This window comes from Pan troglodytes, chromosome 1 (assembly GCF_028858775.2).
Source record: "Pan troglodytes isolate AG18354 chromosome 1, NHGRI_mPanTro3-v2.0_pri, whole genome shotgun sequence".
Lineage (NCBI taxonomy): Eukaryota > Metazoa > Chordata > Mammalia > Primates > Hominidae > Pan > Pan troglodytes.
In genome coordinates, this window is record NC_072398.2 from 130,159,562 (window position 1) to 130,173,550 (window position 13,989).

Below are 13,989 nucleotides of genomic sequence, written 5' to 3' on the forward strand. Positions count from 1 at the left end.
TTAAAAGAGTTCTTCTCAGTTCCTAATTATACCTAATTGTACTATAAAATTAGTATACAGCTCAGATGCTACCTCTTTCATTCCTGTTTTATTCCGGAGTGCCTTTTTTTTTTTTTCCCATTTTAGACTTCTTTAATTTGCCCTTTCTTAGTGATTCATCGTATATAGCCTTGTATTTAAATTCAGATTTAAGGAATATTTACTGTACTGCAGTTATTTTTTATTTACCGGCAGATTATAGTTAGGATATGATAGTTGGAAATGGCATGATGGGGAATGTGTAATTTTAATTGGAATCTGAGTGGATTAAATGGAGGAGAAATCAGGTAAGGAATATAGAATGCAACAAGGCACTGAACTTCTTAGATATGAGCAAAAAATAGCCCTTATTTAATTTTAAGACCCCTTCTTATTTAAATAAAATATATAAAAAGAAGATTGTTTAAGATGCTGAATCTTAAATTCTTTTTTTCAGTACTTTTAAAATGGTAAAATGACACATGACAAAATGTGTCATTTTAACCATTTTAGTGTACAGTTCAGTGGCATACTAAGTACATTCACATTGTTGTGCAACTATCAGCACTGTCCATCTCCAACAATATGAAGTTCTTGAAGACAATTTAAAGTCATAGTTAAGTAAGTTCATGTAGTCTCATCTTTGTTCTTTTACCCAGGTTATTGAAAGGAATATGGAAATAGATCACACAAAGAAAGTAAATGAGTCTAAAAATATATACTAAATCAATAGAACTTAATCACTGTGAGAGTTGACAGTCTCAAACATTCTATCCCTAAATCTCTGCATAAGAAGTCTTTATTAAACACACTGTTTCTAATGATGGTTCTGTGTTATTATTCCATTCTGTATTTCAGTATGCTCTGTAACTATATTATTATAATGAATACAAAATTTTTATCCCTATGTTGTATGCCTTTTCCTTAGTGGCATCCATATACAGATAATATGTCCTGATGTAGGCTGACTGCTTCCATTCCATGTAATGAATGTGAACAGTGCTTGATACCTAATAACTATAAAATCAATGGCAGCATTATTATTAGTCTATTTTTCTTCAATATAAATAAAGCTGTCACATATAAATTTATGTATATGATACCTTCCTGCCTCCCACTTCTTTATCCCCATGTTTTAGGTTGTTTCCTTATGGTAGATCCTCCAAAATAGGTTTTTAGGAATAAAATATCAAAAGGTGTGGACATGGACATTTTGTAGAATAAAGCATGTTGTCAATTATTTTTCAAAAGGATAGTGCCAAGTGTTAGTGCTTCCATAGTTCATGAAAACGTCATTTGCACTATATCATTGCAAACATTACTAAATTTCTGGCCCACCAGCCACACTTATGTCAAAAACGGAGACACTATAAAATTTAAAACAAACATACCAGCTGGCGCGGTGGCTCATGCTTGTAATCCCAGCAACTTTGGGAGGCTGAGGCGGGTGGATTGCCCGAGCCCAGGAGTTTGAAACCAGCCTGGGCAACGTGGCAAAACCCCGTCTCTACTAAAAATACAGAAAAGTAGCCAGACGCGGTGGCAGGCACCTGTAATCCCAGCTACTCAGGAGGCTGAGGCAGGAGAATTGATTGAACCCGGGAGGCGGAGGTTGCATGAGCCAAGATCGTGCCACTGCACTCCAGCCTGGGCAATGGAGCAAGACTCTGTCTCAAAAAAAAAAAAAAAAAATCAAATTTTGTATATTCAAATTGGTCACCTTTGTGTACTTTATTTTATTGATTCCATTAATCAAAACATTTTTGGATCTCCTTTTTTGAAATTGCCTTTAGAACAATTTCAAGTAACAAGCATGTTATTACAGACAGATTTATTACTATTTCTGAGCATACATACGTATACACATATATGATTTTAGATAGAGCCATATACCTAGAAATAGTAAATTTGTTTGTGTGTATATGTATGTGTCTACTCATTTTAAATAAACTTGTGATAGAGATGTAATTTTGAACCAGTTTTTCATTTGCTTAAATAACTCACCAAGTAACTAATTTAGTTTTATTTACTCTTAATGTTAAGTAGTGAGATTCTGTTGAAGGTGATATTAAAAACAATTCTTTGTAATTGACATTCATGTTATTTTTTAAAAGCTTATTTGAAATCAAATTAATGATTATTTTTCATACCAGTTTTATTTTATGTATGTGATTAAAAACAGGCTTCCCTGGTGGGCATTTGTTAATTTGTTAATATATATCTGACTGCTCCATGGGGTGAAAGCCCTTTATCTTCCTACTTGGTATGCATTGACCAGTCCACAGGTTCTACTTGTTTGCATGTGGTTTCTCAGACATGCTAATGTTGCTTTACCCAGTAGGGCCTGGAATTTTTATCAGGAGGGAAAAAGGCCTTTAAAATGAAGTTCTAAATTGATAAGCGGTTACATTTCACTGTGTCCATGTTTATATTTATCTATAGTCTCTCTTTACTCCAATCTACCTACTTACAGTCTTGAGATTTTATCTTAAAAATGGAAAGGCAATAGGTCAAATATGCACACATACGTACATACGCATACACACATCCTAATTACACACAGTAACCAAATAATAACAGTTATAAATAAAATGACTGCTGGACAGATATAAAATCCAATATTATAGGAGATAGGACTCTCATATAAAGACTGAGTGACAAGCTGTGAAAATTTATGTACAGGCATACCTCGTTTTATTGTGTTTTGCTTTATTTCATTTCACATACATTGCATTTTTTAAAAATTGAAGGTTTGTGGCAACTTTGCATTGAGCAGTCCTATTGGTGCCATTTTTTTCTGACAGCATGTTCTCACTTCCTGTCTCTGTGTTACATTTTGGTAATTATTGTGATATTTCAAGCTTTTTCATTATTACATCTGTTAATGATGATTTGTGATCAGTGATCTTTGATGTTACTGTTGTACTTTGGGTTGCCACAAACCAAGCGCATATAAAATGGCGAACTTAATTGATAAATGTTGTGTGTGTTCTGACTGCTCCCCACCAACCAGCCATTCCCCCAACTCTCTCTCTCCTTGGGCCTCCCTTTTACCAGAGACCCAACAATATTGAAGTTAGGTCAATTAATAACCCTACAATGGCCTCAAAGTGTTTAAGTGAAAGAGTCACATGTCTCTCACTTTGAATCAAAAGCTAGAAATGAGGAAGGCATATAGAAAGCCAAGAGGCTGGGTGTGGTGGCTCACACCTGTAATCCCAGCACTTTGGGAGGCTGAGGTGGGCAGATCACCTCCAGTCAGGAGTTCAAGACCAGTCTGGCCAACATGATGAAACCCCGTCTCTACCAAAAAATACAAAAATTAGCTGGGCGTGGTGGCGGGTGCCTGTAATCCCAGCTACCCGAGAGGCTGAGGGAGGGACAATTGCTTGAACCCAGGAGGTGGAGGTTGCAGTGAGCCAAGATCATGCTACTGCACTCCAGCCTGGGTGATATAGTGAGATTCCGTGTCAAAAAGAAAAAAGAAAGAAAGAAAAGGAAAGCCAAGATAAGCTGGAAACTAGGCCTTTTTCATCAGACAGCCAAGTTACGTATGCAAAGGAAAAGTTCTTTTTTTTGAGAAGGAGTCTCATTCTGTCGCCCAGGCTGGAGTGCAGTGGCACAATCTCAGCTCACTGCAAGCTCCGCCTCCCGGGTTCACACCATTCTCCTGCCTCACCCTCCCGAGTAGCTGGGACTACAGGCGCCTGCCACCACGCCCAGCTAACTTTTTGTATTTTTAGTAGAGACGGGGTTTCACCGTGTTGGTCAGGATGGTCTCGATCTCCTGACCTCGTGATCTGTCTGCCTCAGCCTCCCAAAGTGCTGGGATTACAGATGTGAGCCACTGCACCTGGCTGGAAAAGTTCTTAAAGGAAATTAAAAGTGCTACTCTTATGAATGCTCTAATGATAAGGAAGTAAAACAGACTTATTGCTGATAGGGAGAACGTTTTAGTGTTCTGTATAGAAGATCAAACCTGCCACAATATTCCCTTAAGCTAAAGTCTAATCCAGGGCAAGGCTCGAACTCTCTTCAAGTCTATGAAGGCTGACAGGGGTGAGGAAGCTGCAGAAAAATAGTTCCAAGCTAGCCGAGGTTGGTTCATGAGGTTTAAGGAAAAAAGTTGTCTCTATAACATAAATGTATGAGCTGTGGAAACAAGTTATCCAGAAGGTCTAGCTAAGGTAACTGATGAATCACTACACAGTAGATTTTCAGTGTGGATGAAACAGCCTTCTATTGGAAGAGGATGCCTTGTAGGACTTTAATTGCTAGAGAGGAGGAGTGAATGCCGGACTTAAAAGGACTGGCTAACTCTTGGTAGGGCTAATGCAGCTGGTGACTCTAGATTGAAGCCAGTGCTCATATATATAGCCTTATGAAAATCCTAGGTCCTGTAAGAATTATGCTAAATCTATTCTCCCTGTGCGCTGTAAGTGGAACAAGAAAACCTGAATGGCAGCACATCTGTTTACAGCATGGTTCACTGAATATTTTAAACCCACCCTTGAGACCTGCTGCTCAAAAAAATAGATTTCTTTCAAAACATTATTGCTCATTGACAATGCACTTGGTCACCCAAGAGCTCAGGCAGCGTACAAGAAGATTACTATTGTTTTTATGCCTGCTAACCCAACACCTATTCTACAGCTCATGGATCAAGGAGTAATTTTGACTTTCAAGTCTTTCTATCTAAGAAATATATTTTGTGAGGCTGTAGCTGCCCTAGATAGTGATTTCTCTGATGAGTCTGGGCAAAGTAAATTGAAAACCTTCTGGAAAGGATTCACCATTCTAGATGTCATTTAAAATATTCATGATTCATGAGAAGAGGTAAAAATACCCACATTAATGGGAGTTTGGGAGGGGTCGATTCCAACCCTCCTGAATGACTTTGAGGGCTTCAAGACTTCACTGCAGGAAGTAACTGTAGATATGGTAGAAATACCAAGAGAACTAGAATTAGAAGTGGAGCCTGAAGATATGAAGGAATTACTTCAATCTTAGGATAAAACTTGAACAGATGAAGAATTGCTTCTTATGGACAGGCAAAGAAAGTGGTTTCATGAGATGAAATCTATTCTTGATGAAGATGCTGTGAACATTGTTGAGATGACAACAAAGGATTTAGAATATCATATAAACTTAGTTGGTAGATTACTAGCAGGGTTTGAGAAGATTGGCTCCAGTTTTGAAAGAGGTTCCACTGTGGGTAAAATGGTATCACACAGTGTTGCATGCTACAGAGAAATCTTTCATGAAAGGAAAAGTCAATCAATGCAGCAAATTTCATTGTTTTATTTTAAGAAATTGCCACAGCCACCCCCATCTTTAGCAACCACCACCCTGATCAGTTAGCAGCCATCAACATGGAGGCAAGACCATCCACTAGCAAAAAGATTAAACTCACTGAAGGCTCAGATGATTGTTGGCATTTTGTAGCAATAAAGTGTTTTTAAACTAAGGTATGCACATTTTCTCGACATAATGCTATTACACACTTAACAGACTACAGTATAGTATAAACATAACTTTTATATGCACTAAGAAACCAAAAAAATTAATGTGGCTGGCTATATTTTGATATTCACATTATTGTGGTTATCTTGACCCAAACTTGCAATATCTTCATGGTATACGTGTATATTCTGCCTTATATTTTAAATACAAAGACAAAGTCTTCAAAATAGAGCAGTGATTCTAGTTATGCCCTAATTTAGAATTTTAGAGCAGTAATTTTAAGAATTTAAAAGGGCTCTGAGACCAAAGAGCTTAAGAATTGCTGCTCAAGAGTTAAGTTGCTGAGCTTATATTTCATAGATGTCTTTTTCAGGTATTTACAGGACAATGGGCAAGTAAAGGTCCCTTTCTTAAGTAGCTGCCAAGGCTGCTTTAGGAGTGTTATAGTAGCAACTCAGCATTTTGAAGGGCATGTTTAGTCTTGCATTTTCTTGCTGAAAAGCTCAGATGAAAGCCTTATGCAGGTGTGTGGAAGAATTTGAAGAAAGGCAGTGCTCCTGCCTCTTTAATTGACATGAACTCAGGAAATATAGCTTTACTGTCTTAAAAGTGTTGTTTGCTTTAATCCAATCTAATCTTTTCTCACTACAGGGCTACAACACACAGTGATCTTGTTCTAAGAGCAACAAAGCTGGGAATTCCTTATAGAGTTATTCACAATGCCTCCATAATGAATGCTGTAGGCTGCTGTGGTTTACAGGTAATGCAACAAAGGAGGTTTTTCAGTGGAATTAAACAAAAATGTTTTATTTTTCCACAAATTGAAAATACATTTAATTGTATTTTATGAATCATAAAACATACTACTATTTGATACTAGGCTACTTAGTATATACATAGCCTGAATTTTTTAACACTAATTTTTTTATGCTAGGTTTTCCCCCTTATTGGAATCGAATGTTTAGATTTAGCTAGAAAATGATTTTAACCTTAAATTCAACTTGTACTTACATAAAAAGGAAAATATAAACTAATCCAAATGACGTACTCAGCATTGTCGAGGCCCATGATTTTTCATATAGTATTGTTTTGTGTGCTGTCAAGAGCATTGTGATGCTGCATTTCTTAATAGAATCAGTATAAAAGCTAAAAGCCAGTGATATAGGCTTTTAAACCAGGTTTGCAGTTATTGATGTGTAAAGTTAGTTATTTTTGTGTCCAACAGTCTTGGTTCTGAGGGGTTAGAGTGCCCCACAATTGTTTCCAAGATTTACTTCTTAGCTACTATCATTTATATCTTTATCATTTATATCTTAGCTACTATCATTTTCCAAGCTTGGTGTTTGTATTCTGATGTTCACACATGGATAATCCATGACAACTATAACTGCTGCTTGGCTAACAGTGGTTTTAAGGCATCATCAATTGTTAAGACACATTCCTATTTTCAGATATATCATAATAGGAAAACAACATGCATCTTAGAAGCTGTGAAATAAGTATTTCCCAGTGTGTCTTCCTGAAACACATAATTTAAAAATAGATATTTTCAAGAAGATACGTTAGCATCAGGCACCAATGCTATGTCTGTAGCTTTAGAGGACTATATTTTCTGTATGACTTGGAGAGAATAGTTCAATTTAATTGACTAATACTGGCTTTTTATGTCAAAATGTTGCCTGTGTTTATGAAGAACTAGAGAAAAAGTATAAATGATTGACCTGACCTGACAGTATTCACCACTTGCTCTTAGTTGTTATGTTTAAATTAGCATGGAATTTTGCTATCTTTTTTGTCCAAAATGCATACTTTTTAAAAAACCTTGCCCATTCAAGTCTTTTTTTCCCATTTTGAAACCCTTCTGAACATTTCTGTGTTGGAGTAAGTCAAATGCTGTTCATAGAACTATAAAATGTTAGCACTACAAAGAATGCTATAGGGATGGAGAAAATGATGCCAAAATATGTTCCCAAGGTCATTCAGGTAGGTAGATGGAGCTAAAACTCTTGATCCCTAGTCCAGTATTCTTCCCTTCTGGGGGTGTCCAAGGGAGAGAGTACAGTCATGGGTTCTTAGTTTCTGTTGCTGGTTCGGCCAGTAAAGCCCCTTCCTCATCCCTCTTTTCTGCTTATCACTAGAGACAGAAACTAAAAACCATGGCTTCAGGCTGCTAAAAGCCTAAAACAAAACAAAACAGAAAAACAACAACAAAATAAGGCAGACTGGACAAGCTTGTGACAATGCTGCCTTTTAAGAACTGATGACGGATGGCTGGGTGTGGTAGCTCACGCCTGTAATCCCAGCACTTTGGGAGGCCGAGGCAGGTGGATCACCTGAAGTCAGAAATTCAAGAACAGCCTGGCCAACATGGTGAAACCTCGTCTCTACTAAAAATACAAGAATTAGCTGGGCGTGGTGGCAGGGACCTGTAATCCCAGCTACTGGGGAGGCTGAGGCAGGAGAATCACCCTAATCCACAAGGCGGAGGTTGCAGTGAGCTGAGATCGCGCCATTGCGCTCCAGCCTGGGTGACAAGAGTGAAAACTCCATCTCAAAAAAAAAAAAAAAAAAAAGAATTGATAACTGCTAGAAGAAAGAAAAAAAGGAGAGAAATTATCATTTGATAAAGATATGTAAACCTTAAGCTAATAGGACATACATTTTTACCATATTTCATATAATTTTGTGTCTTGTAAAGGAAGTTAACTAGCCCTTTCTCCATCATATTTTGCTCTAAATTAAGCTATTTTTAATTAATTTTTTTGCTTCTTTATTAAGCATAAAAATAGAACACATCCCATATAAATCTGTTTTATAGACTGGTTAAAACTAAACCTGGGTGACCCTGTCCTTCTGATCCTCCACACTGATAGATAGGTAAAGTGTAATTGTTCTCGTGTCTAAATTGGGTGAAGGTATTTGAGTGGGAATTTACGGTGAGAATTAGCAGTCTTTATGTAAGCACCTACAGTCATATCCACATATATTATTTTTCAAAAAACTTTCTCACAATTGTGTATGGGATTTCTCTAAACAGCCACACACCATTTTCCCCCCAGCTTAGTTTTATTATCTAATCTGGATATGAAATGACTATTTGTGTGAAAAACAGGAGGTGCCTTTTAAGGTTCTGTCTTATATAGTGATCACATTTCTATGAAGATATACTTCTTATACCACTGAAATTATTCATATCAGAAGAGGTAATTATTGATTCATTTTGTACAGTTTTTTAATATAAAAAGCATTAAAAATCATATGCATAACACCTTAAATTTTAAAATAAATGTATAGATATCCTGCATAATGCAAGTACTTTGACAAAGTCTTCTTCCTTATAATAGCTGGCCTTTTTCTCTTTACTATTTGGACTAGCGCTTATGGAAGAAAAAATAACCTAAATCTGTGGTTCTCAGACTTAGTATTTATTAGAATCACCTAGAGGGCTTGTAAGACAGGTTGCTGGGCTTCATATTCAGACTTTCTGATGTAGTAGATCTGGGATGGGGTCTGAGAATTTGTATTTGTAACAAAGTCTCAGGTGATACTGAAGCTATTGCTACAGGTACCATACTTTGAGAATTACCAACCTAGACAAATTAAAAACTTAGAAAGTGAAAGAACTGTGTTGTCTTTTGTTTGGCATGGCAGGATTGGAAGAGTAGGTTTTTAATTCCCAGTATACACTTGTTAAATGTAGGATGTTGAGAGGTTATCTTGCCATGCTCTCTTGCTCAGTTTTTTAAAAGGGAGATGAGAACCACTGTGAAAAGGCATTCTGTCATCTCCGTGAAAGAGCTTTCCATGAGTTCAAAAACAGCCATCAAGTTATTGAACAGAGTAGATTAAAGAGTAGCAGTATGAAATTTCTAACCTAGAAATAGACTTTTCAGCTATCAATTTATCAACCCCCTTTGAACTATTCTGTTGTTTTTGTTATTTTCTAAAGAAACAACATGCAGAGTTCAGAATCAACCACTGAGTATTGTTCATTACCTTTGTAGTTTATTAGCCAACAGAAAATTTTTGTTTATCACTATGATGGTAAAAATCGTTGTATAACTATCTAACACTCCTTCATACACACAGACATTCACACACACAGCCAGTTGATATGCACTATCTTACAGGCTTGCCATAAAATAAAATTCTCTACCACAAACTCCATATTCCTGATGAAAATTTTCCTTGTAAAATAAAAAGTGTATTAGAGGCTTCCAAGTTAGACATCTTTAAAGAGAATAGTGATCCATTCATTCAACAAATACTGTTAACCTACTTATTTTTCTAAGTGCCTTTGGATACAGTGATAAACTTGACCAGTAGGGTCCTTGCTCTCAAAGAGATTCTATTTTAGTGGGCAGAAGAGACAACATCAATAAAATGATAAATATTAGATAATGGTAAGCATGAGAAATTCAAGTAGACTGGTATTTAGAGAGTGACTAAGTCACTACTGAGGTCGGGAAGGTATCTCTAAGAAGGTGACATTTGAGATTTGATATGAATCAAGAAGGAACTAGCATATTCCATACAGAGGAAACAGTGCAAAGGCCCTGAAGTGAGAATGAGCTTGGCTTGTTAAAGGAACCAAGGAAAGGCTTGCTGGACCATAGCAGGCAAGGGAAAGAGTGACCTGAGGTTGGATAGGTGGATAGGGCTGGATCACTAGGCTCTCATTCAACATTAGGAGTTTAGATGTTATCCTAAGTGACATAGATTGACATTGAAGGGTTTTAAGCAGTATAAATACTTGATCTGATAAATTTTTTAAAACGTAAGCTTTGGCCAATATGTGGAGATTGAATTACTGCCAGGCAAGATTGGAATTGAGGAAATCCTCTAAATTACAGTCATTTAGAGGAAAAATGATGGTGGCTTGTACTGTATGGAGTAGGGCGTAAGAGAAGATTTAGAAAGTGAACTTGTAAGAGCATTTTCTATTAAGAGAATTGAGATTTGGGGAGATGTAGAGAGCCATTTCTGCCTTACTGATAGTCCTAGGAAAGGAATTGGGGTCTTTATGCTAATGGGTCCTTTTCCACCATCTCCACTACCACAGTTATTATGGTTTGTACCCCCAAAGACTTGTCTATAGGCCTGGATTCTTCTATTACTACTGCTCGATTGGCTTCCTACTTTGATTGGTTCTGTTAAACTTGTTATTGCTAGAGCAGTTGCCTCCTGTCACTAAGAGCCCTGTGCCAGTCTTTCTGTGCTTTCAGGACCATAGATTAATCATAGAATTGATTATGTGGAAGAGTATGATTAGGTTTATCTTACTCCTAGACTCTTGAGGGTATGGATGTTGCCTTGAAGTCTCTACTAATGTCTTGGGAAGAGTTAAAGTCATGGGGTAGGTATTAAATACATGTATGTTAAATGAAAGAAGCCAGACATAGAAGATCATGTATTATTTGATTCTGTTTACATGAAGTGTCCCCAAAAGGCAAATCTGTAGAGACAGAAAGTAATTAATGGTTGTTTGGGGCTGGGCATTACAGGGATTAACTGTGAATGGACATAAGGGGTCTTAGTTGGGTGATGAAAAATGTTCTAAAACTAAGTATGGTTGCACAGTGTGGTAATTTACTAAAAAGCATTGAATCATACGCTTGGAAGAGTCATTGTTATGTGATGATAATGCAGTAAAGTGGTTAAAAAAATGAATTATATGAAGTTAGCTAGATAGGCAAGAGGGCAGAAGGCATTCCTAACAGAGAGAGAAGTGTAGTTAAAAGAGAGAGTCTTGGAAGCACTTTAGGGAATCTGTAAGGTATTGCAGTAACACACACACACATACAAATATGTGCATACATAAATACCAAAGAAACCTTGGCTGTCTAGGGAGTCAGTTAACACGAGGCTTAGAATATATCTATGTTGAATAAGAATAGACTACATATTGGGTAGAATTGGTAGAGGAAAAATATAATGGAAAAGATTTAGAATTGAACTTCAACTTAAAAGCCCTTGTTTTACTTCTTGCCTAAGCAGTAACTAAGGCGTCATCTTCTCTGGATCTCAGATTACTTTACTGTAAGGGTATGTGGTGAGGATTGGGAGGGAGACTGGATGAGAATGTTGGTTTTCAAACCACACCATGATGTATGAAGATGCTTTAGGGATTCTGCAGACAATGAAGTAATGACATAACACTAAATAACAGAGATTTAGATCCTCAGGGAGCCCAATCATTATCTTTAACTCTATTGATGTTTTACTTAAGAGTAGTTCATTTAGAAAAAAAGAACTAAACGTACACTAAGTGCCAGTAAGATGTATGAAAATTACTAAACTAGATAAGGTCTAATATAGATTTGGAAGCCAAAAAGCCAGCCTCTTTTCCAACATTTAGCAAAGATTATCTTGACTGAGATACTTTAGGTACTCAAATTTTCATTCAATAAATTTTAGGATTTTTCACATTAAAATAATAGTTATAAACACATATACTTTAAAATCATGTTTTTAAATTCCTAACATATTTCTAACACTTGTATTTGTTTAACATTTTGCAGATTTTTCTAATGAAAGAAAAGCCTATTTGTATGTCTAAAGCCAGGCATGTTGGTTGTATTTAGATGTCCTGGTAATGAAAATTTGCTTAATAAATTGAGGATCACTCTTAATAAATCCGAGATTTTTCTCAATACACAGAAGATAGGAGAATAAAGCACTTTTCTTTGTTTTTTGTTTTTGTTTTTGTTTTTGTTTCTGTTTTTTTGTTTTTTTGGGTGGGGACGGAGTCTTGCTCTGTCGCCCAGGCTGGAGTGCAATGGCGCGATCTCAGCTCACTGCAAGCTCCACCTCCTGGGTTCATGCCATTCTCCTGCCTCAGCCTCCCGAGTAGCTGGGACTACAGGCGCCCACCACCACACCCAGCAAATTTTTTTCATATTTTTAGTAGAGACGGGGTTTCACTGTGTTAGCCAGGATGGTCTCAATCTCCTGACCTCGTGATCTGCCTGCCTAGGCCTCCCAAAGTGCTGGGATTACAGGCGTGAGCCACCGCACCCGGCCAAAGTCCTTTTCTTGAATTCATGAGTTTAACATTTCTGCAGAAGCAGTTAGCTTAGACATACAGAATCAGAATTGCTTCCATTTAGCATTGTTCCTGCTTTAGAAGAACCATTTTCCTTGATAATAAATGATTTCTAGGCTCACAGAAAATTAGGAAGATATATTGAGTATAAAAAGAAAATAAAAAAGCATCCATAGTACCACCACCTAGAGATATCCACAGTTACCAATTTTGGCACATTTCAGTCTTTTTATTCAACACTTAGTATGTGTATATTTACTTGATCTTATAGGCCAAACAAATATTAGAAAAAATTGCAAATTCTGAAATACTTCTTTGTATAGAATTTTATTATCTTTCTTAATCATTTGTGTGATAGAATATATTAGTTCTCTTGTAGAAATTTGGTGACTGAAATGGTTTTAAAACATTTTAAAAGGCAGATAAATGAGACAGTTCCATGAAACCAGGTAGCAGTGATTTCAGATAAAAACTGCATTATCAGTTGTGGCTGACTTCAGAGAAAAGGTTGTATAATTTCCTATCATTGTGAAATGTTTCCACTTTCTCTTGCTATTGCATGAGTGACCTTGAGTATTGCCATATGTTCATCTGTTTATATAATGCATTTCTAGTTTGGAAAAATGTATATTACTTTCAGAAAGTAACAACTCATTTCCTCTCTTTTTTTTTAATACCACAACATTCATTGTGATAGTCAGCATTGTCGACCTTGTAGTGATTCTTATCGTTACTTTTCAGAAGCATTAATTGGTTTCATTGTTGTCCAGGGACTAATGTAGTAATGAAAAACCCTAGCTTAATACAAAGAACACCTAGTTTTAGTGTTCTTTGTATTAAGCTAGATTTTATCATCTAGAGTTCTATATCCTTCTGTGGTCTTAGAAGAAAATAATCTAAGCTCTTTCTATTCTTTTAGTCACTTAGGAACAGTTTTTGACTACCTGCTAAGTCATGAGCATATTTAATTTTTTTTCTTCCTTTCTGTTTCCACTTATTACTGGTTCTAATCATTATTTTTTTAAATAGCCACCTTACCATCATTTTTTTCCTACTTCATAGTTTTCTTTTTAAATTGTAAATATAATTATGCCATTCTTCCATTAAAACAATTTTGGTAAATTAATCCCCATCCTATATAGAATGTTCAGTTACTTGTATGTTGTATTAGTCCATTCTCATGCTTCTAATAAAGACATACCCAAGACTGGGAAATTGACTTTGAGGTCAATTGTGACTCAATTTTGAGGTCAAATTGACTTTGAGGTCAATAAACTGTGGAGTTTAATTGAGTCACAGTTCAGCATGGCTGGGGAGGCCTCAGAACACTTACAATTATGGCTGTAGGGGAAGCAAACACATCCTTCTTCACATGACAGCAGCAAAGAGATGCGCAGAGTAAAGAGGGGGGAAAGCCCCTTATGAAACCATCAGATCTTGTGAGAACTCACTATCACGAGAAC

General features: G+C 36.4%; 1 protein-coding gene across 14 annotated transcripts in view; it reads left to right on the forward strand.

The window, feature by feature from the left end:
- The window catches only part of DPH5 (diphthamide biosynthesis 5), a 35,785-nt gene that overhangs the window by 5,905 nt on the left and 15,891 nt on the right, over positions 1–13,989 (forward strand). For all 14 annotated transcript variants that reach the window (XM_009426433.5, XM_513597.7, XM_063799060.1 and 11 more), the window contains exon 4: positions 6,133–6,241. In XM_009426433.5, the coding sequence (XP_009424708.1) occupies positions 6,133–6,241 (109 nt within the window). The remainder of the gene's footprint in view (positions 1–6,132; positions 6,242–13,989) is intronic.